Source organism: Dipodomys merriami, unplaced genomic scaffold (assembly GCF_024711535.1).
Source record: "Dipodomys merriami isolate MVZ:Mamm:240054 unplaced genomic scaffold, mDipMer1.0.p SCAF_7, whole genome shotgun sequence".
Taxonomy (NCBI): Eukaryota; Metazoa; Chordata; class Mammalia; order Rodentia; family Heteromyidae; genus Dipodomys; species Dipodomys merriami.
This window is the reverse complement of record NW_027206290.1, coordinates 19,950,535-19,975,757: the sequence shown is the minus strand read 5'-3', so window position 1 is coordinate 19,975,757 and position 25,223 is coordinate 19,950,535. Positions and strand designations below refer to the sequence as shown.

Below are 25,223 nucleotides of genomic sequence, written 5' to 3'. Positions count from 1 at the left end.
CCCGCCCGCCCGGCCGGCCCGGCCCCGCCGCCGCGGGCCGAGTAACGGTTACGAAGCACTTTTTTTTTTTCCCGCGGCGATTTCTGCTTAGTCATTGTCTTCCAGGAAACGGCGCCTTCAGTCTGAAACCGACGCCGCTGAGGCGGCCGCAGGAAGCCGCCGCTCCGCCGCCGGCCGCCCCGGCCGCCGCTCCGCCGCCCCGCCGCCCCGCCGCCCTCCGGACTTGCCGGCCCCGAGCGCACACCGGCCTCCGCCACGCGGGCCCGGCCGCTCGCGCTCGCCTCTCGGGCCGGGGCACCGCGTCCTGCCCGGCGGCCGCCTCCCCGCCCTCCCGCCCGCCGCCCCGCCGCCACCCGGCTCCTCGGGCGGCCGCCGCCGCCATGGGCACCGACAGCCGCGCGGCCGGGGCGCTCCTGGCGCGAGCCAGCACCCTGCACCTGCAGACCGGGAACCTGCTCAACTGGGGCCGCCTGCGCAAGAAGTGCCCGTCCACGCACAGCGAGGAGGTGAGGCGGGGCCGCGGCGCCCCGGGCCCCGCCGGGCCGCGGGCGGGCGCGGGGCAGGTGCGGCGGGGCCGCCCCGCACCGGGGGAGCGGGCGTCTCAGGAGGACGAACCTGGAGGGTGCTCTGCACCCCGTCTCCGACCCGTGGGGAAGGAGGCAGGCAGGGAGCCCCGCCCGGGGGTCCCACCCCCACCCCCGGGCCCCTGGCCCCGCTCCTCCCGGTGAAGGAGCCCCGCCGAGGTCGGCGCGTGCTGGGCCACCGCGTATCCTTACGACGTTGACGTGTACAGTGTTGACATGGGTCGCTGCGTTGCTGCGAAGCCACTGGCTTTGGTATATAGAGAGGATGCTTTTTTTTTCTTACTAGAAATTAATCTGCCTCTTTTTTTCTTTTTTTTCTTTTCTCTTTTTCTTTTTGCCTAGGTGTAACGGGCAGAGATTAATCTGGAATTATAGGATGGTGACATATTGGTTGCTTTCCAATCCTGAGCCAGTAGTTAGCATTACCTGCCACTTACAATGTCTAAGGCACATTTGTAATGTGGAACAATTTCAGCACTTTAAAAAAGAAAAGAGAAAAGTTGCCTGCCAGGTGTCAGTGGCTCATGCCTCTAATTCTAGCTACTCAGGAGGCTGAGGTCTGAGGATCAGGGTTCGAAGCCATCTGGGCAGAAAGTCTGGAAGACTCGTCTCCAATTAACTATTCAAAATACCGGAAGTTGAGCTATGGGTCAAAGTGATAGAATGCTAGCCTAGAGCAAAAGAGACCTCAAGGAAAGGGCTTAGGCCTGAGTTCAAGCCCTAAGACCAACTTTTTTTTTTTTAATGCCGTTGTTATGTGTGAACTGAAAATAAGTGGGGTATGTTGGTACAAGAGAGAAGGAAACAGACTATAAAAATAATTATAAAAATAATAAGCCTTTAAATATAGGAGCTATGTGAAAGCTATGGTCTCTGCCTGTCTGCATACCTTTAAAGTTGAATAACAGCTTCCTCAACAGATCTTTATGTGGATGAACAGATAGCACTTGAAGACACTCAACATACAGCTATTTATCTCCCAGTCACCTACTTTGTGAGAAATACAAACAAATCTTGATGAAAGAATACATTTATTTTTTCTTTTTAAAGTACTAGGGTTTGAACCCTGGCTGACACTCTACCACTTAAGCTACGCCTCCAGTTTCTTAAAAAAAAAAATTGCCTAAACTTTGTCATAATCTAAGTTACCAGCTGTAATAAGAAACTTTCTACTCTAGAAATGTGGGAGCCAGCACTGTTCAGATGAGAATTCTTGATGGTAACTTTAATCAGTTCTTTTGTTGTTGTTGGTCATGGGGCTTGAACTCTGGGCCTGGGCACTGTCCCTTAGCTCTTCAGCTCAAGGCGATCGCTCTACCACTTGAGCTACAGCGCCACTTCCGGTTTTCTGGTGGTTTATTGGAGATAGGAGTCTCACGGTCTCTCCTGCCCGGGCTGGCTTTGAACCACGATCCTCAGATCTCAGCCTCCTGAGTAGCTAGGATTACAGGCGTGAGCCACCAGCGCCCGGCTTTGTATGGTAACTTTAATCAGTACCAGAATCCAACCGTGTCCTGTGTTCAGGCTCCAGCTAGGTTTGTATGTGTTGCTTAAACCATACCACTTTCTTCCAAAGGGAAGTATTTATTTGGTACACTCACCCTTAGTTTCTTCCCTCACTAATCATGATTATTCAATATAGCATTATGCATGTATTTTGATGAGACTGGGTGAAATTTTCTCTTATCTCACCATGACACACTCTGATGTAGTTTACAGAGTTTTTGAGTGCAAAACAGTAAGAAATGCATTTTACTCAGGCAGTTCATAGTTTTATACTTACATGTATAGATCAATACATAAAAAAAAAAAACAAAGATCTGACCAAAAGCTGTCAGTCATTGTATACTGTGTGTCTATTTTTTCCCACCATTTTATGTTTTTTATTTTTTATTTTTGGGTCCGGTCGTGGGGCCTGAACTCTGGGCCTGGGTTCTGTCCCTCAGCTCTTCAGCTCAAGGCTAGCGCTCTACCACTTGAGCCACAGCACCACTTCCGGCTTTTTTCTTTTTGTTTATGTGGTGCTGAGGAATCGAACCCAGGGCCTCATGCATGCAAGGCAAGCGCTCTACCACTGAGCCACCTTCCCAGCCCCCAACCATTTTATTTTGAGGGGAAAAAATTGATTCACAGTTTGAAAATTTTGTTCACAGGACTACTTTTAGTTTATGGTGTTTTGTTTGTGATGCTTCATAAGAGTAGGACAAAATTGGAGAAACTAGACAAAGCTGAGGGTAATACTCCCAAAAAGTGGCAAGATGTTGTCTGGAAACTGACAGCTTTTGAACAGGATAAATGTGTTTCATTTTTGTGTAAAGGACTAACTACCAGAGCTCCAAATTGAGAAATGTATTTGAAAAGTGTTAGCTTTTTTAAAGAGATTTAAGAAACTGAGAAAAAAAAATCACTCATAATTAAAACAAATATACACATTGGATAGAGTTTAATTTCTCTAAAGGCCTAGTTAACTTTTTTTTAAATTCTGTGACCTCTGCCAAGATTACTTTTGTGTTTAATTAAAATCTTATTAAATCAAATATTGAATTTTATTTATTACTAGGTCTTGAACTTTGAACTCCAGGCTTCCAGACACTCGCTGTTGGCATTCACTTCCAGCTTTCTGCTGGTTAGTTGAATATGAGTGGATTTATCGATAGGGGCCTGCCTTTGAACCTGAGTCCTATGAGCCTCTAGTACTTTGCCTTAAATTTTTTATTTATTTTGGCAGTGCTGAGGGTCTAAAACTTATGGAAATTTCTTTGTTGTGAGGGTATTTGACCGGTCATGTGGAATTTTTCAAATTGATCTAGCCACAGGCTAAACTGTGGTGATATTTATCTTTAGTGATATTGTGTGTTTCTAAGAATGAAGAAAAACGGGAAACAAGTGCCAAGGTTAATGTTCTGACAATCTAAATGCTATTTACAAGATTGAAGATCACTTTGTAGTGTAGTGAATCTCTCAAGTAATGAAATAATTTTGTGTAAGTTTTCCAGAATCCAAGATAAATCAAATGTATGTGTTTAGAAAACAGGCCAATATATATTTTTTTAATTTTGTGCTGTACCTGGGGCTTGAACTCAGGGCCTGAGTACTGTCTTTGAGCTTTTTTGCTAGTGCTCTACCACATGAGCCACAGCTCTCCTAGCTTTTTGGTGATTAATTGGAGATAAGAATCTCAGACTTGGGCTGGGAAGGTGGCCCAGTGGTAGAGTGCTTGCCTTGCATGCCTGAGGCCCTGGGTTCGATTCCTCAGCACCACATAAGCAAAAAGAAAAAAGCCAGAAGTGGTGCTGTGGCTCAAGTGATAGAGCACTAGCCTTGAGCTGAAGAGTTGAGGGACAGCACCCAGGCCCAGAGTTCAGGCCCCACGACCGGACCCAAAAAAAAAATTTTTTTTTTTTAAAAAAGAATCTCAGACTTTCCTGCCCTGGGGCTGACTCCAAACCAGAACCCACTGATCTCAGCCTCCTTAGCAGTGAGGATTATGATTGAACAGGAGCCACCTTGCCCTGCCCTGCCACCTTTATCATTTTGGATTGAGGAAATCTTCCCTGAAAGTCTTATATAGGTAATGAATCATCTTTTCAAAGAGAAATTTCTTAGAATTCTCAGATTTGAATTGGAGCGCTCTTGATAGAATTGTTAACTTCTAATTTGTCCTGCTGCCTTTCACATTCACAAACTAAATAGTTCCCCTCTTAGTTCCATTCTCTTCCCCTCTATTTTTTGCAAATATGAGAAAATACAGAATACTAGCCATTGTGAGACTGGCTCATTTCACTTGACATATTGAACTCTAATTCTACCTTTTTTCCTGCATACTTCATGGGGTGTGTGTGTGTGTGTGTGTGTGTGTGTGTGTGTGTGTGTGTTTGTGTGTGTGTAATAAAACTTTATTGGTTATATATACATTAAACTTTCTGATTTTTAGGTGAGTAATTCTGTGTGAGAGTGTTATCAACCAATTTTTTAATCTACTGATGAGTTTGATTATAAATATACCTAGCAAAAAGATACAGGCCTTATATTTTGAATTCAAGTGGATTATTGTAGGTAGCACAGGAATTATTGTTTCAGCTTGTCAATCTTAACCTAGGTGGTTCTGTACTTTTTTTTTTTTTTTTTTTGTCGGTCATGGATCTTAAACTCTAGGCCTGGGCACTGTCTCTGTGCTCTTTAGCTCAAGGCTAGTACTCTACCACTTGAGCTACAGCACCACTTCCAACTTTCTGGTGCTTAATTGGAGATAAGAGTTTTATGGGCATGATGTTCCTGCCCAGGCTGGCTTTGAGCTGTGATCCTTAGATCTCAGCCTCCTGAGTAGCTAGGATTACCGATGTGAGCCACCTGTGCCCAGCTGGTTCTGTACTTTTAAATGGATAAATGACTTGTTCCTTGTAATTATCTGTATTAAGTTAACTTTTGTCAGAAGCAATCATCACTTAGATAATGAGTTCACAAGTTTATGGCTAGAACGACTGTGTTCAGGGCCTGCATGTAGTTACTCATTCCTTTTTTTCACTGATTGCCCAGAGTACAAATCCCTGTGACTCTGGTTATCTTTAAGGCATTGATTTAAAATTGCTAGAGTTGGATAATTAATGTTTATAAATCAGTTTAGTCATGGAACAGCATATTTTCTAATTAATAGACACTAGAGTGCCTGGCATGTATGAGCATAAATATTTTGGGAAATTTTTGTTCTATCATATGTGTATAGGTCTTCACTAATTAAGTGAATATACTTGGATTACTACCAAGTAAGTTCAAAATACACTGACATGAGACAGAATATAAACTAATATATCCTTATTGTACAAGTATGGGGATAGAAGAGCCATTAGTTAACCATTTTAAAATGCATTCTTTTTGCAGCTTCGAGATTGTATCCAAAAGACCTTGAATGAATGGAGTTCCCAAATCAGCCCAGATTTGGTCAGGGTAAGTGAAATGGGCATGCAGATATGATACAGGCCAAAAGAGAAGTAAAGTGAGCAGGAAGTGAATATCTTCAGTTTGGGAAGGGAAGTCTAATAGGCAGTTAGCCATTAAATCCCTTGTGGCTCTTTTGACATGCTAGCAATCTGATCTGTAGGAATGGGTATAAAACATAAAATTCACTCTTAAACTAGCATTCCTCTGCTCAGTTTCCATCCTAGTTTCCTCACTCCAGTGTCATTCTAGTTGACATTTGTTCTAGTAGAGGAATGATTATCCAATGGCTTGGTTGGTAGATTGCTTTGTAGAATATTACCCTGGAAATATAGTCACTAGAAATAATTTTTAAATGTTAGTTTCTGATGAAATAATAAGGAACTATAATCCATTAAATGCTAGGATATGACTGAAATGTTAATATATAAAATACCCATCTAAAACTACTCTGATAATTCAGCCAAAGGTTCCTATCAAATACAAACTGCATGTCCTGGAAGAACTTGTTTTGTTGGGTACACTACAAGTTTATAACTCTATAGCTGTTCTGCTCTGCAGAGTTGAGGTCTGATTAATCTGTGTCTGAATCAGGATGTACTATACATACGCATGATTTTATCAGCTCTGAACTCCAGATTTATGCCAGTATTGTGATGTGCTCATGAACTATGGGAAAGTATTTGCTGTTTGCTTCATTAAATGTTATGGGTTTTTTGTTTTGTTTTGTTTTGTTTTTTTTGCTTATGTGGTGCTGAGGAATCGAACCCAGGGCCTCATGCATGCAAGGCAAGCGCTCTACCACTGAGCCACCTTCCCAGCCCCAAATGTTTGTTTTTAACTGACATAATATTAACATTTGTCATCCTCATAACATTATTCACTAGAATGCAGTAGAATGGTCCTTTTTATTGCATTCAGGTAAAGATACATTTTGGTTAAACATGTTTGTTGATTACAAAACAAAATAGATTCTTGTCATATGACCCAGCAATGTTGCTCTTGATATGTGTCCAGAGGATCTGAAATTTCTGTCCACAAAACAGCATGTAGGTATTTGTAGCAGATTGAAGTAATCAGGGTATCCCTCAACATATTAATAGATAAAACTATGGTGTGTCCAGACAATAGAATATTACTCAGTGACAGAAGTTAGCTATCAAACCATGAGTATGAAGGAACCTTAAATGCATATTATTAAGAAAAGAAGTCAAATTTGAAAAGACAACATAGTGTGATATTCCAACTATTTAACATTGTAAGGAAAGTAAATCTATGGAGAAAGTAAGTAACAAGGACCGTGGTTTCAGGAGTAGGTGGTAGGGAAGGATGAACAGGTGGGACACAGCATTTTACGGCCATGTCACTACTCTGTGATACTGTAATGGTGAATGTATGTCATTGTATATTTGTCCACACTATTAGAACGTATAACATCAAGAGCGAACTCTAGGACAAACTGGACTTTGGTGATTATGATGAATATGTGTACACTGTGATGAATATGTGTACACTCATCAATACAAATTACCACTCTGGTGAGGATGTTGATAATAGGAGGAAATGGATGAGTTCAAAAAGGAGGTAAATTAAAAATCCCTTATCTCAATATTGTTGTGAACCTAAAAGAGTCTACTAAAGACGTAAATTCATTTACAGGTTAAAGGTCAGTGACATTAAAATCCAAGGCATGGAAGTGGTTCTGTGGCTCAAGTGGTAGAACACTAGCCTTGAGCTGAAGAGTTGAGGGACAGCACCCAGGCCCAGAGTTCAAGACCCAAGACTGACAAAAAAAATTAAAATCTAAAGCAATGAAAACTATTTTTTTGAGTTTATAATTAAGCCAAGGTCTCATGCCCATTGTCCTAACTATGGGATAGAAAGGATGAGAATGAGAGGATTGAGGTTGCAGGCCAGCCCAGGCAAAAAAGTCCAACAGACTCCATCACAACCAAAGAAGCTAGCTATGATTGTATGTTCCTGTTATCCCAGCTACAATAGGAAGCATAATATAGGTAGATTGGAGCCCCAACAAAAATCGAGGCCTTACTTAGCCAGCTGGGTGCTGATGGTTCATGCCTGTAATCCTAGCTATGCAGGAGGCTGAGAACCTAGGATCTCAGTTTGAAGCCAGCCTGTGCAAAAAAGTCTGTGATACTCTTATCTCCAATTAGCCAGCGAAAAGCTGGAAGTGATGTGTGGCTCAAGTGGTAGAATGCCAGCCTTGAGTGAAAAAGTCAAGTGAGGTCATGAGGCCCTGAATTCAAGCTTCAGTACTAGCATTGGGAGGGGAAAAAAAGGCGTTTCAGAATAACCAGTGCAGGAGTTGGAGGTATGAATGAAAGTGGCAGGTACCTAGTTAGAGTCCAGTCTCAGACCGGAAAGAAAAAATAACCATTGCAAAATAGGGCTAGAAACATGACTCAGTGGTAGAGAGTTTGCCTACTAAAGGTAAGGCCTTGAGTTTAAATCCCTAGTACTACAAATATGTACATATACTTAATATAGAAACTTTCAGGTTTCTAATGTTACTGCAAATGAATTTTTAAAAGTAAGATTATTATGCTAATATTTAAGACTCCTCACCTTGTTTATTTTTAATTTTTGTGAGTCAGGCATCCTGATCAAAGTAAGGTACTTTTTCATACAAAATAAGAACACACAGATTTTACCTTTGTATCACAGTTTTACATAAGTAAAGAATCCTTTTGTCTTATGAGTTCTTTTCAAGCACTTTATAGACAATAGAAAATTTTTGTGATCAGAAACATTGATTTGTATTTATTACAAATATCCTATGTTTGTTATAGGAGTTTCCAGATGTCTTGGAATGCACTGTATCTCATGCAATAGAAAAGATAAATCCCGATGAGAGAGAAGAAATGAAAGTTTCTGGTAAAGTCCAGCCTTTAAATTCATTCTCTTGGACAGTGGGAGTGTAGTGAGTGTCGTCAGTCATGGGACAGGCCTTCCTTTGCTCCTGGTAACAGGTCTTTGTGGGAATATGAAGACTTCTTAGCATAACTCTAATGTTGACTCTTTAAGGTGCTTATAGGAAGTCAGTGCTGACTGCTTTAGTGGAGTCAAAATAAAACTTAACTTCCTGTTCTTCAAATAATTTATGTGTATTTACAACAATAAAAAGGTTAAGGTAGAAGAAATAAAAAGATCAAGGGAAGACTTGAGAGCACTCTACTTTAAGCAAACACAGGCCTTTCCTTCCTGGGGAGATACTAGTAAGCACTACTTAAGTTGCCTGAAGTAATAGAACAAGTTACATTTAAATCCACATTCAGTGACTACAGTAACAGAAGTGAAAGGCTGTGCTGTTATGGCCCTAAGCATGTAGTCAGCTTAGCAAAGTCATTGAAATCTGGAATTCCTGAATATGTAATTCTGCTAGTATATTTTCACACTACCAAGTATTTAATCCATCTGCAACTTAGTTTCTTCATATGTAAAATGGGATGGATTCAGTGAAATAACATGAGAAGCTCGTGATGACATAGTAATTACCACAAAGTAAGTGCTAGGTAGCTGTTATTAACATTGTTATTGTTGTGGCCATTGCTAATCATTGAGATGGGAATGCATCTGAGTTAGGGCTGATGCACTAGTGGTTCATACATGTAGTCCTAGCTTCAAAGGGAAGTGGAAAACAGGAGGATTGTGACTTAAGGCCTTCCTAGGCAATCAAAAGCATGGCACATTGATGTTTGTCTAACACTCCAATTATGTGGGAGGTGAAGGTGTGGAAGCTCAAGCTAAAAAATTCCTATCAGAACAGCAGAAGTTGAGTGTGGTTGCAAATGTCAGTCACCCCAGCTACAGAAGGAAGCGTAAATAAGTGGATTGTAGTCTAGGCTGGCCAGGGCAAAAAAACAAGACTCTATCTCAATAACAACCAAAGCAAAAAGGGGTGGGGAGGATGGAGGTGTGGCTCAAGAAGTAGAGCATCTGCCTGGCAAGACTAAAGCCCTGATGTCAAAATAACGACAGTACAAGCAGGTGCCGGTGGCTCACACCTGTAATCCTAGCTACTCAGAAGGCTGAGATCTAAGGATCTCGGTTCTAAGCCAACCCAGGCAGGAAAAGCCGTGAGACTCTTATCTCCAATAAACCACTCAGAAAACCGGAAATGGCACTGTGGCTCAAGTGGTAGAGCACTAGCCTTGAGCTGAAGAGCTGAGGGACAGTGGCCAAGCCCAAAGTTCAAGCCCCACAACCAACATTAAAAAAAAAAAAAAATGACAGTGCAGCCAAAAAAAAAAAAGAAAAGAAAAGAAAATATAGTGCAAAAAGAAGGAAGAAAATGATCAGGACCATTGTTTTCTGATCCCAATAATAACTAGTTAGAGTCTTGCTTTATGTCAGATACTGCACTTGTCATTTTATGGATATTATTTCCTCATATAATTATCAAGGCTTGCAAGGTAGATCTCTTACTCCTATAAATAACTTGAGATTTGTCATATAGCTGGATGTGTTGGCACACACCTATAGACCCAACTGCATAGAAGTATAAGACAGAGGAATACTGAACCCAGGAGTTTGAAGCCAGCCTTGTCAGCTAGTTAGAAAAAAAAAAAAAAAAGTGGTCATGCTACCGGTAGTTGCTTGACTAAGTCTCACAGGTATGCCTAACTCCAAAATCCATATCTTTTTGTTAATTTCACATTGCTGTCTGTGTAAGAAAGCAAAATGGATATTCCCTCTGTAATCCATCATGATGTAAATTCATCTTAAGATCTCTCACGAGTCAGGTAGTTCTTAGTTACTGTAGCGCTTGAGATTTTTGATGGGTTTTGCTCCCCCTCTTTCTAAACAGTCTTCATCCTTCAGAGATGCTGTTTCTGATGGCATAAATTCATAAATTGAGGGATAGTGGTGGGGTCTCATAATATGGTTATGGGAGCTATAATTGGATCAAATTGGTAAATATTGACCTATTTGATAAGGGACCTATATTTTCAATAGGGAAAGCAGTATTTTAGAAAGACTAACAGTAGGGGCTGGGAAGGTGGCTCAGTGGTAGAGCGCTTGCCTTGCATGCCTGAGGCCCTGGGTTTGATTCCTCAAGACCACATAAGCAAAAAAGAAAAAAAGCCGGAAATGGCGCTGTGGCTCAAGTGGTAGAGCGCTAGCCTTGAGCTGAAGAGCTGAGGGACAGCGCCCAGGCCCAGAGTTCAGGCCCCACGACCAGACCCAAAAAAAAAAAATAAAAGAAGAAAGAAAGACTAACAGTAGAAAAGGAACAACTGGGCACCAGTAGCTCACACCTGTAATCATAGCTACTCACGAGGCTGAGATCTGAAGATGGGAGTTTGAAGCAGCCCAGGTAGAAAAGTCCCCCTGAGATTCTTACCTTCAATCAACCACTCAAAAACGAAGTGGCACTGCGACTCAAAATGGTAGGGCACTAGCTTTGAGCAAAACAGGGCTCAGGCCCTGAGTCAAGCCCCATGACCCACCAAAAGAAAATGGGAGAGTGCTTGCCTTGCACATCTGAAGCCTTGGGTTCAATTCCTCAGCACTATATAAGCAGAAAAAGCCAGAAGTGGCGCTGTGGCCTTGAGCTGAAGAGCTGATGGACAGCACGCAGACCCAGAGTTCAGGCCCCATGACCAACAAAAAAAGGAGAGAGAGAAAAGAAGGAACAATGATAAGGAATGCACAAGAACATTGCTACATAAGTTAAATGCTCATCTCATCACTTTAAATAAAATAAGGGTACTACATTATCCTGTTTGCCCATTCTCCTTTCTCCTACAATTCCCACCTGTTTATCTATTGAGTAAACTTAGAATTTTTTTTTTTTTTTGCCAGTCCTAGGGCTTGAACTCAGGGCCTAAGCTCTGTCCCTGAGCTCTTTTGCTTAAGGCTAGCACTCTATCACTTTGAGCCTCATGGACTTCCTGCCCGGGCTGGCTTCAAATCTCAATCATCACATCTCAGCCTCCTGAGTAGCTAATAGCTAAGATTACAGGTGTGACACCAGTACCATGAATTTAGACTTTTGAACAGTGAATATAATATAAAAATTAAGTTTAAGCTGGGCACCGGTGGCTCACGCCTGTAATCCTAGCTACTCAGGAGGCTGAGATCTGAGGATCGAGGTTCAAAGCCAGCCAGGGCAGGAAAGTCCGTGAGACCCTTATCTCCAATAAACTACTAGAGAACCGGAAGTGGCAATGTGACTCAAGTGGTAAAGCACTCGCTTTGAGCTGAAGAGTGCAGGGACAGCGCCTAAGCCCAAAGTTCAAGCCCCACAACCGAAAAAAAAAAAAAGTTAAGTTTAAATAAAGCCAAAGCCCTGGCCTTAATATATTTATGTTTTCTATATTGAAAACTGCTTTTACTTCCTCACTAACCAAAGTAATGCATAATAATGTGGCAATACTCAGGCATGTGTTATGCCTAAAAATTTTAATAAGTACAGATTGAGTTTCCTGCCAGGCACTGGTGGCTCACACCTGCAATCCTAGCTACTCAGGAGGCTGAGATCTGAGGATCATGGTTCAAAGCCAGCCCGGGCAGGAAAGAAACTCCGTGAAACTCTTTACCTCCAGTAAACCATAGGAAAACTGGAAGTGGCACTGTAGCTCAAGTGGTAAAGCACTAGCCTTGAGCTGAAGAGCTGAGGGACAGCGCTCAAGCCCAGAGTTCAAGCCCCACAACCGATTAAAAAAAAAAAACAAAAACAGATTGAGTTTCCTTTATCTGAAATGCTTGAGATTCAAAGTAATGGGGATTTCAGAGGTTTGGGGGGTTTAGACTAAACTGGTGAACCAGACCACCATCTTCTTTAAAGTAGATGCTCAATATAATTCAACCATAACAATAAACCAATTTAAAAATAGAAAAAAAATGTTATAACCTGCTTCTTACCGCTAAAACCTAGAATATTATATTTGAAAATGATTGTATTAGAAAGGTAATATTGTAGATTTTTTTCAATTTTCTTCTCATGTATATATATATTTTTTTACAGTCATGGGGCTTGAACTCTGGGCTTGGGTGCTGTCCATGTGCTCTGCAGCTCAAGGAGAGCACTCTACCGCTTGAGCCACTGCGTCACTTCCAGTTTTCTGAGTGGTTTATTGGAGATAGGAGTCTCACGGACTTTCCTGCCGGGGCTGGCTTTGAACCTCGATCCTCATACGTCAGCCTCCTGAGTAGCTAGGATTACAGGCGTAAGCCACCAGCACCTGGCCTCCTCTCATATTTTTAATTTCGTTTTTGTATAGATTTTAGTTTATTGAGCACTGTGTTTATTTTATGGTTTATTTTCTCCATTAATGTTAATTCACAAAAAATTACATTTCAGCTGGATGTGGTGGTGCAGTATCTATAAGTCTAGCACTCAAGAGGCTGAAGCTGGAGGATTTCCAGTTCAAGGCTAGCCTGGGCTACATGGTGAAATCCCATCTCAAAAAAAGCAATTTTTTATATATGTGTGTGTACATTTATGCACATAGATATGTATATGACATATTACATGCACACAAAGTAATTAAGCTCTTTATCTGAGCTGCTTTGTAATGAATGCAAAATTAATACTTGATTTTATTAGTAAACATTTGTTGGACAGCTACCATATGATTTTAAAACTATAGTGGAAATTACGTTTAAAATAAAAAATGTAAAATTACGTGATTAGGAAAGCTGGGCACTAGTGATTCCCACCTGTAATCCTAGCTACTCAGGAGGCTGAGATCTAAGGATCATGGTTCAAAGTCAGCCCAGGCAGGAAAATCTGTGAGACTTTTATCTCGTTCACCACCAGAAAACCAGAAATGGAGCTGTGGCTCAAAGTGGCAAAGCGCTACCCTTAAGTGAAAAAGCTCACAGACAGCATCCAGGCCCTGAGTTCAAGCCCCATGACCTAAAAAAATAAAAAATTAAAGGAAAAATAATTCAGGATTATCTATATGTTAATATTATATATGATATTGATATATAGTAGTAAGATGTGTGCCCAAATGGAGTAATCAGTTTTGTTTTCTTTGCTACCCAGCAAAACTGTTCATTGTGGGATCAAATTCCTCATCATCAACTAGAAATGCAGTTGACATGGGTAAGCAAAAATTAAAACATTTTTCTTAATAGTGAACTTCAAATTTGTGTATAACTTGTGATCAGCTCTAGGTAAAAAGGAGAATAAGCTGATTCTAATTTTACCTTTTAAAGTTCTAGCATCGTTTCTTAAGCCTTCTATTGAATTGTATTGAATTATATAGGTTCATATTTTGGTTAAAAATAGAAAAGTAAGCTGGGTGCCCATGTCTTACTCCTGTAATGCTAGCTACTCAGGAGGCTGAGATCAAAGCCAGCTTAGTCAGAAAAACCTGTGAGACTCTTATCTCCAATTAATCACCAAAAAGACAGAAGTGGATCTGTTAGAGCGCCAGCCTCGAGAGCAGGAAAACTAGAGCAGGGAAAGTAGGTTCTTGCAATTTTTTTTAAGGTGAAAATGTTCCAAATTATGAAGTAATTATTTCATAATTTAGAAAATTAGTTATTTAGAAAAGTAGTTAATGATCTGGATGGTATTCAGTGGAATACCTGTAGACATTAGTGCTACTTGTTTTTATTATGTAACAAACATCCATCCTTTGTTTCTTTATCCTTTTGCCAGCCTGTTCAGTCCTTGGAGTTGCACAGCTGGATTCTGTGATCATTGCTTCACCGCCTATTGAAGATGGAGTTAATCTTTCCTTGGAGCATTTACAGCCTTACTGGGAAGAATTAGAAAACTTAGTTCAAAGCAAGAAAATTGTTGCTATAGGAACATCTGACCTAGACAAAACACAATTGGAGCAGCTCTATCAGTGGGCACAGGTAAAAGATGGCCAAACTCTGAGCCCTCTGAGAAGGAACTTGACTTTCCACCTTTGCTACATACTTTGAGCCTTATGCACATAGTACATGCCTACTGTGGGAATCTCTTCCAAACATGGGCACTGTGAGGCCTGAAAGTTTTGGGTAGTTGAGGGTTTTTAATAGAGCTGAATATTAATCCCATTTAAAAAATGATAATTGATGGAGGTATGGCAATTGCCCAGCTGGACACAGTGTGAGATCCTGAGTTCAAATCCCAATTCTACCCAAAAAAACAAAAACAAAAAAAAAGGCATTAGAAAATGTGTGATGAGCCTGGCACTGTTGGCTCTCGTCTGTAATCCGAGCTATTCAGGAGGCTGAGATTTGAGGATCTCAGTTCAAAGGCAGCCCAGACAGGAAAATCTGTGAGACTCTTTATCTCCAATTAACCATGGGAAAAGTTGAAGTAGTGCTGTGGCTGAAAGTGGTAGAGAGTTAGCCTTGTAATAATCTATTAAATTACCGGGGAAGTTATTTGTACTTTCTTTTATTTCATTCTGAGCCACCACCATTGCCTCCTTTTTTTTCTTTTTTTTTTTCTTTTTTTTGTTCATAAAGGAAAGGTGTTTAGTTCATGATTCTGGTTTTGTTTTGTTTTGTTTGTCGGTCGTGGGGCTTGAACTCTGGGCTTGAGCGCTGTCCCTGTGCTCTTCAGCTCAAGGCGAGCGCTCTACCGCTTGAGCCACAGCACCACTTCCTAGTTCATGATTCTGAAGGCTAGATCAGATGACTGCCTCTGGTGAGCCTTAGCCTTCTTCATAAAGCTTTCAGAGTTTCTTACAGGCAAGAACATCATTGACTTAATAGGTAGATATGGCAAGAAATAGCTGGATAGACTTAGATGATCCAGGATTTATCTAAAAATCTACCAGTGCAACTACTGTTAAGTTACCTGATTCTTTTTCAAAATCTGATTATTAGCCATATTTTACATTTTGGTACCAAAAGTTCCTACTCATATTTGATCCTTTACCTTTAACATATGTGCCCTCTGTTGCTGAAACCAGCACACTTAAAATTATGTTTATTTTCCATGGCAGATGTACTAGATTGCTAAACAGTTCTAACAGGAAATGTTTGTAGCACTGTATTGTATTTTTCTTTCTCCTAAAGCTACCTAAATATTAACCTAGGTTTGAGAAGCACAGGTTAGTGAAAATATTCATGTAAATATGAAGCATTGTAGAATGTGATTTTTCACATATGCTAAAGTTAAGCCCTGTCCTACTTTCTGTTTTATTTAAAGACTTCATGATTTTATTTTCGTCTAGGTAAAACCAAATAGTAACCAAGTTAATCTTGCCTCCTGCTGTGTAATGCCACCTGATTTGACTGCATTTGCTAAACAGTTTGATATACAACTACTGACTCACAATGATCCAAAAGGTAAGACTGATTGTTTTCTCTTATAGAGATTAATCACAAACTTTTGTCTTGACAGGAGCTACTTGCTGATGGTCTAGAGAAATGTTACTCAGTGGTACAGGGCTTGCCTAGCATGTGCAAGGCCCTGTATTCTTCCCCAGCATGGGAAATTTAATTTTGAATGTGTGCAGTGATAAATTAGGATGTTGTTGTCTAGAACTAGTCTTTTTCTTTTTTTGTGTGCCAGTCCTAGGTCTTGAACTCAGGACCTGATTGCTATCCTTGAGCTTTTGTGCTTAAGACACAGCTCCACTTGTTCTTTTGTAGTTAATTAGATCAGAGTTTCCTGGACTTTTCCTGCTTGGGCTGGCTTTGAACCTTGATTCTCAGATCTCAGCTTCAAAATTTAATGGGCATCATGAGATGAATCAAATACTTTGTTAATCACCACTATTAAGACATATCTATGAGCCAGGCACTGGTGGCCCATACTTATAATCCTAGTTATTCAGGAGTCTGAGACCTGACGATTGTAGTTTAAAACCAGCCCCTGCAGAGAAGTCTATGAGACTCTTCATCTCCACTAAATTTCCAAAAAAGCTGGAAGTGGAGCTGTGATTCAAGTAGTAGGGTGCTAGCCTTGAGCAAAGGAAGCTTAGGGACAGTACCCAGGCCTGAAGACATATATATGGTGCAGTCAAAAACATTATTTGATGATTAATGAGAATGGCTTGTGTACCTTCTGTAAGTGTTGGGGTTCCTTTCTTTTTTGTTTTTATTACTGGAGCTTGAACTCAGGTCCTCAAATTCTCTCTATGCTTTCTTATTCACAGCTGTTACTCTACCACTTAAGCCATGTCTCTTACCTAGTTAGCATTTTTGCTAGTTAACTAGATACGGAGTCTCTCATACTTTTCTGAACAGGCTAATTTTGAACTATAATCTTCCAGGTCTTGGCCTCCTGTATAACCAGGATAATTGTAAGTGGTATCCACCAGCACTGGGCTAGAAAGAAACTTTTTTTTTTTATCAATACTGCAAAATAAGAAGGTTGGAGGAAAAAAGTTTAACACAACTTACAAGCAAAAATATTTCAAAAAGGCCGGGCGCCGGTGGCTCACGCCTGTAATCCTAGCTACTCAGGAGGCTGAGATCTGAGAATCGCGGTTCAAAGCCAGCCCGGGCAGGAAAGACCGTGAGACTCCTATCTCCAATAAACCACTAGAAAACCGGAATTGGCGCAGCTGAAGAGCTGAGGGACAGCACCCAGGCCCAGAGTTCAAGCCCCACGACCAACAAAAATATATATATATATATTTCAAAGGGGCTGTTTTTTACTATTTTTTTCATATAAGGAAATTTTGGTTATAAGTGGGAAATGTCTTGTTAAAGTTTTAAATCTCTGACTTTTTTGTAGAGATTCTATTTCAATAAATACTGGAAGAAAAGTTTAGAAGTATAGTTCAGTGATAGATTGCTTGCATAGCACTCACAAGGTTTGATATCCAGCACTGACATGTATATATGTGTATGTATACATATGTATATATAGAAAACATTTAAGCAAAACATTCAGCTTTTACTCTCATGTCTAAAAACATAGCATACTATGGGTGAACTGAGTTTTTTTTTCACATTAATTCTAAATAACCTAAGAACTCTACTATTTATCAGCCCAATCTCATTTTTATACTGTTCCAGCAGAAGAAGAGGAGGCATTTTAGTAGTTATTACTTTTAAATGCCAGATACTATGCTAAGTGCCTTAGAGAGACAATCTATAATCTTTACAATAACTAAAACTACATTTAATCAATTAGGAGACAGAGCCTCAAAGTTTAAGAAACTAGCCACCACCTACCTGGCATAAGACAAACTTTGAACCTAGACTTAGGTTCTGTATGAATTCAGAACTCATCCACAGTACTGTACTTACTATCTTCCTGATTTAAAATTTGTGTTGTATTATTGCAGTCTGAAAACTTTAACTTGTATATTTCCAGGTAAATGACAAAAAAATAAGATTCTGTAGTGGCTTGCTTCCCTCCTCCAGTAAAAGCTTTTGCAAGCAAATCAGTAGGTTCATTAAAATAACGTTAGTGGGCCAGGCACCAGTGGCTTATGCCAGTAATCCTAGCTATTCAGGAAAGTGAGATCTAAGGATCACATTTCAAAGCCAGGCCAAATAAGAAAGTCTGTGCAACTCTTACCTCCAATTAACTCCCAAAAAGCCAAAAGTAGAGGTGTAGCTCAAGTGGTAGGGCGCTAACCTTGAGCATGAAATCTCAGGGACAGCACCCAGACCCTGAGTTCAAGCCTCAGGCCTGGCACCCAAAAAACCCCATAATAATAATATAATAAAAAGTCTGAGTTGCTATGATGATTTATTTTGAGATATAAGCCAGTATTTCTATAACTGGCACATATAACATCGTGGAGCTGTTTACATGTGTGTGTATTTGTTTAAATAACTCCTATCTTTTTTTCCAATAGGTAATATGAAAAGTCTGGTAATTTATTTCCATATATCTACATATTGGCTTTTAGATTATGTGCAAATATGTCATTATTGTTGCAAAATATCACATGTTTATGAGGAGAGGGATTTTTTCGTGTTCTTATATTACTATTTGATATGTGCTTGTCTTTTTTTGTTTGTTTTGGTTCTGGATAGACTTTACAAACTAATTCCATCTATGAATATTCAGACACCTGGCTCTATAAAGCAGTTCATTTGATTCTTCATGCTTACTTCTGAAGAGTGAACAGAGTTGGATAAATTTTAAAATATATAGTTAGTAAATAACAGTTTTCAGATTTGTGTTATTTTTATTTTAAGCAACTAAGTTGTAAAATAATTAACTCCTAAAATAGAATTTTGTTAATTTTTACGTGAAGGTCCTCCATTCTAAAATTGCCCTTCTTCCTCAGAATAGATGGGTTTTTTTTTCTTCATTACCCACTGTCCTACAAGTTAGAGTGGTTTAACCACCCACAATAAGGGTAAAACTATGAGATAGATGATTCTGACTTTTTTCCCCAATCATGAGGGTCTTTTTTTGTTGTTTTATGTTTTTTCCTGGTTTTCTGGTGGTTAATTGGAGATAAGAGTCTCATGACTTTTCCTACTTGGATTGTCTTCCAACTGCAATCCTCAGACCTCAGCCTCTGGAGTAGCTAGGATTACAGGTGTGATACACTAGCACCGGTTTTTTGTTGTTGTTGTTGTTTTGTTTTGTTTTGTTTTTTTAATTTAGTTAGTTGGTCGTGGGGCTTGAACTCTGGGCCTGGGTGTTTTCCCTAAGCTCTTCAGCTCAAGGCTAGTGCTCTACCACTTGAGCCACAGCACCACTTCCTTATTTTATTTTTTATATTTTTAAACATTTTTATGTCAGTTTGTGGTTCTCGCTATAGAAACTTATCCCTTTTCATTTGCTTTCTTCTCCTTCCATTCCCATTAATTCTAATCTGTATCATACTACTCTCTCAAGGACCTCTTCTTATTACTCTATAACCAATTCCCTTTTAATAATGCTTTTCTAGTAGATATTTGTTTTCTATTTGTGTAAACTGTTTAATATCTGTGTGATCTTAGGTAAGTTATCTTTACTTCTCACTGTTTTCCCAATAAACTTAAGGGCACAATAGTGGCTAACACATAGAGTTAACATGTGAGCTAAATGAATTCATATATAGTACTTACCTAGAAAAATGTCTGGCAAGGGCTGGGAATGTGGTTTAGTGGTAGAGTGCTTGCCTAGCATGCATGAAGTCCTGGGTTCAATTCCTCAGTACCACATAAACAGAAAAGCCCGAAGTGTCACCATGGCTTAAGTGGTAGAGTGCTACCCTTGAGCAAAAGAAGCTCAGGGACAGTGTCCAGGCTGAGTTCAAGCCCTAGGACTGGCAAAAAAAAAAAAAAAAAGTCTGGCACAAAATAAGGCTGAGAGGTGGGGCATAGCTCAAGCAGTAGACTGATCTAAGTTCAAAACACAGTACCACATTTTTTAAAAATACCTAAAATTTACTGAACATCTACTATTAATATGATACTGGTTCTAGTATCATAGCAGTTTACTTGGAGGTAGGTGGGCCTTTAGCATCTGAAAATCATACCTATTGTATGGTTGTCCTGACCCTCGTGGAATTTTTCCATCTTGATTGATTGATTCAACAGACATTTGAGCACCAGCCAAGTACCTAGCATTATTTTGGGTACTAGACATACATTACCAAAATCAGAAAACTGCAGTCATCAAAGAATTTATACACTAATAGGAGGACATAGATAATAAAATAAGTAGGAAAAATGGTAAATGCTGTGGGCAAAATTGGCAAAAGAAGGAAAAGAGTGCCTACTTAGGGGTGGTAGTTTTAGATAGGATGGTCAGGGAAGCCTTTACCATTAAACAGACATTTCAAGAAAAGAATACACCACATGAATACCAGGCAGAAGAGTATGCATGGAAGAGAGGACACCTGTCAGAGCCCCCGCGGTGGGAATGTAAGATTTTCAGATACATGAAGGTCAGAGTGAGTCAACTCATTCTATAAAACCTAAAGTATTTATTTTCCACACATACTATATTTTCCCATTATTAAATATTTTATAAATTATTTTAAATAACACTACTACATATATTTAGAGAGGCCCAAACACCCAGAAAAAAAAGTTGTAAGAAAATACTTGGCAACGGAAATGATGTATTGTCTCCAACTAGTAAGGTTATGAGTATTTTTCCTCTTTTTACTTCCTGTATTTTCCCTTGTTGTCCATTAGAACTCCCTGGAGATCTTCATAAAACACAAATGTCCAGGTTCTACTTCACCAGAAGTTACCATTAAATAGGATAGGTAATAGCACTAGACACTGAGGTAAACAATATTCTATTTTATATTTAGTTCTGGAGCTGGGAAGGTGGCTCAGTGTTAAGAGTGCTTGCCTCACATGCATGAGGCCCTGGGTTTGATTCCCCAGCACCACATAAACAGAAATGGCCACAAGTGGTGCTGTGGCTTAAGTGGTAGAGTGCTAGCCTTGAGCTGAAGAGCTGAGGGACAGCACCCAGGCCCAGAGTCCAAGACCCATGACTGAGAAAAATAAGGTGTGTGTGTGTGTGTGTGTGTGTGTGTGTGTGTGTGTGTGTGTGTGTGTGTGTGTGTGTGTGTGTGTGTGTGTGTGTGTGTGTGTGTGTGTGTGTGTGTGTGTGTGTGTGTGTGTGTGTGTGTGTGTGTGTGTGTGTGTGTGTGTGTGTGTGTGTGTGTGTGTGTGTGTGTGTTAAGGGGTGTGTGTGTGTGTGTGTGTGTGTGTTCACTTCTGGAGTGCTTCTTTTCTTGTGTTTAAATGCTTACCTACATAAAAAGTGCTTCTGACTAGGCCAGTGGGTCACGCCTGTAACCCTAGCTACTAAGGAGGCCAAGATCTGAGGATCACGGTTTGAAGCCAGCCCAGACAGAAAAGTCCTCTTGAGACTCTTACTACTGAAAAATGAGAAATGGTTCTGTAGTTCAAAGTGATAAAGCACTAGCCCTGAGCAAAAGAGCTCAGGGCACCACCCAGATGGCCCTGAATTCAAGCCCCACCACCACCACCAACAACAACAACAAAAGTGCATTTGTTTTCAAACTTAATTTGGGGTTTTGTTCATTGTTGTTTTAGAGCTGCTTTCTGAAGCAACTTTCCAAGAAGCTCTTCAGGAGAGCATTCCTGACATCCAGGCGCAGGAATGGGTGCCACTGTGGCTGCTGAGATACTCCGTCATTGTGAAAAGTAGAGGGATTATCAAATCAAAAGGCTACATTTTGCAAGCCAAAAGAAGGGGTTCTTAACTACAGCTTGGGTCATCTTAATTTGCAGATCTGTATTTTTCTTGAATATAAGATAAAATTGAAATGTATAAAAATCTAGCTGTTGCCTATAAAAAAAGTGTCATTGAGGCAAATATTCTTCAATCTTTTTTTGGCAGTATGTTGTCTGTCAAGTTTTGAATACTTCTCGTGCCTCCTTATCAGTCCACTCACATGAACTATTATTTTCATTAAACTATTATTTTCTAATTGAAATCTATATAGAAAATACTTACAATATATTTTCCTTTATTTTTATGAGTAACAGAAATCAAGAAGATTGGTTGTTAGATATATTTTGGCTTAGTATCAGGGTGATGTACATACATATTTTTATTTCCAAAATTCATTAATTGCTTCTACTCTGTAGTATAACTAAGCAATTTAATTACAATTGTTAAAACAAATATTGGAAGATATTTTTCCTGTTATTGATAAAATAATTTTTTCTCAGAATAACTGGAGCAGCTGGGATCTACTAGTGAGGTAAATAAAATTCATTCTTCAATACATGAATGAAACAAAAATTTTTTACGTGTCCTTCCTTGCAGTTTAGTTACAATGATATAACCATGTATTCTTGTATTTCTCTTCCTATTAGTTAGAGACACACCAAAGTAAGTCTAGAAAAGGGATTAGAAATTTCAAAATTATCATTTAAGTGTTTTACAAATGTAGTTCTTATCGTCTACAGATTTTCTGCATTTCTTAATCCATCCTTGGTATTGATTCAGGGATACCTGAGTCAATTGCACGTGCCATGTGCTTAGCACTTTGGGCTCTGAAGAGAAGGCCACAGGGGCCACAGATTAAGTTGTAAAACATGACATATTTGTTTCCCATTAGTAACTGACCTGAAGGAACTAAAACCAGATAAAGATGAGAGGGAAAAAAATCTTTGATATAATTCAGGGCCAACATTGTCTATTTAAACAACTTTGTTTGAGATGTGGTCTTAAACTTTATTTCGTTTTTGTGCTGGGAACTGAATCCAGATCCTTGTATATGCTAAGCACATACTCTAAAACTAAACTACATCCACCCTACTCTTAACTACTTTAAAACAGAACAATGTAGTCAAAACTTTAGAGTTAAAAGACAGTAATTCAGTTAATTTCTCACTAGTTTAAAAAATAGAAAATTACAAATAAATGACTTTTGATATATACTAAAGGTCGTCTTTGCTTTATAAATTTTTATCTATGACTGAAGCAATTTAAACATTTTTTAAACCTCTTGTACCAATATTTTAAAACCTAAGCCAAATAAAATTATTTTTGTTCAATTTTTTTCATCTTAGGGAAAAGAACTATGGTTCCATATTCAAAATACAGTAGACCCCTTGCCTAAGAAAGGTTTTGTGGCTTATTGGTTAGATAATTTAAACATTAGAATTATAATGTGAAAACTGATTTACCTGCTAAGACTTGTTTAGACTTTGCGCTACTTAAAGCCTTCTAGTCTTTCTATAAATTGTGTGCAGTATTATTAAATATAATTTGGAAATGTACAATTTTTTCATATAAGTCTTCACATGCCCATTTTATTTTAAGATCTGTGCGATGAACTGGCTGGGCTATTTTGATGGGGAACTTTAATATCACATATTGTCTTTTAAAATCTAGTCCTTAAAAGCTGTATATTTTGAAGAATTATTTAGAAAATTGGGGGGGAAACCCTTATATTACTAGTGTATCCAGATGTCAGCAGGAGTTTTTTGTGACCTCCCTCTTCCACTTTTGAAAAAGAAACATCATAAATTCATTTTTGTGAAGGGGATCATCTATAGAATTTTCTTTATTTTTATTTTTTCAGAGCTGAGGACCAAATTCAGGGCCTTGCACTTGCCAGGCAAGTGCTCTTCCACTGAGCTAAATCCCTAACCCCATGTATAGAATTTTCAAATTAGCTTTTTTGTTCCTGTTTTACTCTCTATAACCTTACTTAATGACACTTTAAAGGCCTTACAATTTTTCATGCTGATGTTCATAGAACTTTTTTCATGAGCTTTCAGAATATGGTCATTACTTTTCAGATATTTAAGGACAATATTTAAAAGCCATAAAATGAAGAGTGGGTAATAGTACAGATAATTGCTTAAAACTGAAACCTAAGTTATCAATAGTGTACATCAGATATGTTTACTGGGATGATATGAATGCAATGACCTGAGGCAAAAAGAATATATATATTTAATTTTTCCCAGTAAATAAGCTGTAGCTTACTACACTTCCAAAATACACTAGAGCCTTACTTTAACACAATGTACTGTGACTTGGAATTTGTTTTACAATGAAACTACCTTGAATTCCCATGGAAGAAATCATACTCACCAGAAGAACCAACTGTTTTGTATGAATGGTTCTGACTCGTTTTACACCAGAGCTAAGTAGGATCTTAATCTTCAGTGACTGAAGGTCTAAGGCTCATTTAATTATGTCTCTGTAAGATTTTCTTCCTAGGTTTTCCACTTGGTGTTTGTGGTCGTTGGAAATGTAAACAACTGATATATTCATTGTATATTATATTGGCTGACAATTCCTCTTTCTGCCAAATGTACCTTTAGAGAAATATGAAACTGTTTAAATCATTTGTGTCATTGTGTTCATACTCAATACGCCAACTTAGGATTCTAAACCTTTTTTTCATCATTAACTTATGTACCACATCTTATTATACCTGTCTTTTCCCCATAAAAATGGTGATGGGATATGTAGATTTTATTTTTTAAAATATGTAACATGACTTTTATTAATACTTTCACAGTTTTCAGAAGTAGAGATACATTCAGAAGGGAAAGTGTTTTAAATTAGATCATTCTTATGTGTCCGTAGCAGTGTACTAAAAGATAAATGGCAAAATTATTATTTAAATATCTACTATTTTTACTTTTTCCTATTATGAACTGAACTAAAATAAAACGTGAGTTGTATGTTTTTAAATTGAGTTATTTCAGTAGTTGCTAGCATCCTAGAGCATTACATTGTTTGTGAACTATTTGAACTTAACCTTAGTATGACTTGAAAATTACCAGGTTACAAATAAGCCATAAAGTTCATTCTGCAGGGCATCAGTGGCTCACGCCTAGAATCCTAGCTACTCAGGAGGCTGAGATCTGAGGATCGTGGTTTAAAGCTATCCCAGGCAGAAAAGTCTATGAGACACATCTCCAATAAACTACTCAGAAAAAGCTGGAAGTAGCACTATGACTCAAGTGATAGAGTACTAGCCTTGAGCCAAAGAGGCTCAGGAACAGGGCCCAGGCCCTGAGTTCAAAACCCCAGGACCAGAGAAAAAAAAATTCACCCAGAGATTTACCACATGCCACCTATGAGCTTAGGTACTTTCAAGATGCTACTGATGGACAGAAATGAAAGACAATGCCTGTCTCTGAAGAACAACTAGAGTATTTGCTGGGTGCATGAAAAATAGCAATACAAAGCTGTATCTGTTGGTGACAGTGGGGAAGAGGACTAGGGTATGTGAAAGGAAATGGGGCAGGCTAAGGATAAAGGTTTTCCTTAAGGAATTAGCCTTACGGTAGAGCCAAAGCACAAGGTTTGTTATATAAGCAGAGGCCCTTGTCTGGTTTGCAAATACTCTTTCATTG

At 39.2% G+C, this 25,223-nt stretch overlaps 1 protein-coding gene across 1 annotated transcript; it reads left to right on the top strand.

The window, feature by feature from the left end:
• Positions 1 to 24,545, top strand: Gclm (glutamate-cysteine ligase modifier subunit). Its single transcript, XM_070007704.1, has 7 exons — positions 1 to 506; positions 5,463 to 5,528; positions 8,330 to 8,414; positions 13,537 to 13,596; positions 14,158 to 14,360; positions 15,674 to 15,788; positions 21,426 to 24,545. Exons 1-7 carry the CDS (start codon positions 381 to 383, stop codon positions 21,593 to 21,595), a joined length of 825 nt encoding a protein of 274 aa, XP_069863805.1. The 5' UTR covers positions 1 to 380; the 3' UTR covers positions 21,596 to 24,545.
• The last annotated feature ends 678 nt before the right edge of the window (positions 24,546 to 25,223 follow it).

Bases quoted from the DNA above. Each gene is read 5' to 3' on its own strand.
- Gclm (XM_070007704.1), top strand. From the start codon at position 381: ATGGGCACCGACAGCCGCGCGGCCGGGGCGCTCCTGGCGCGAGCCAGC. The intron at 14,361-15,673 runs GTAAAAGATGGC...ATTTTCGTCTAG, and splicing joins AGCTCTATCAGTGGGCACAG to GTAAAACCAAATAGTAACCA. The intron at 15,789-21,425 runs GTAAGACTGATT...TTGTTGTTTTAG, and splicing joins GACTCACAATGATCCAAAAG to AGCTGCTTTCTGAAGCAACT.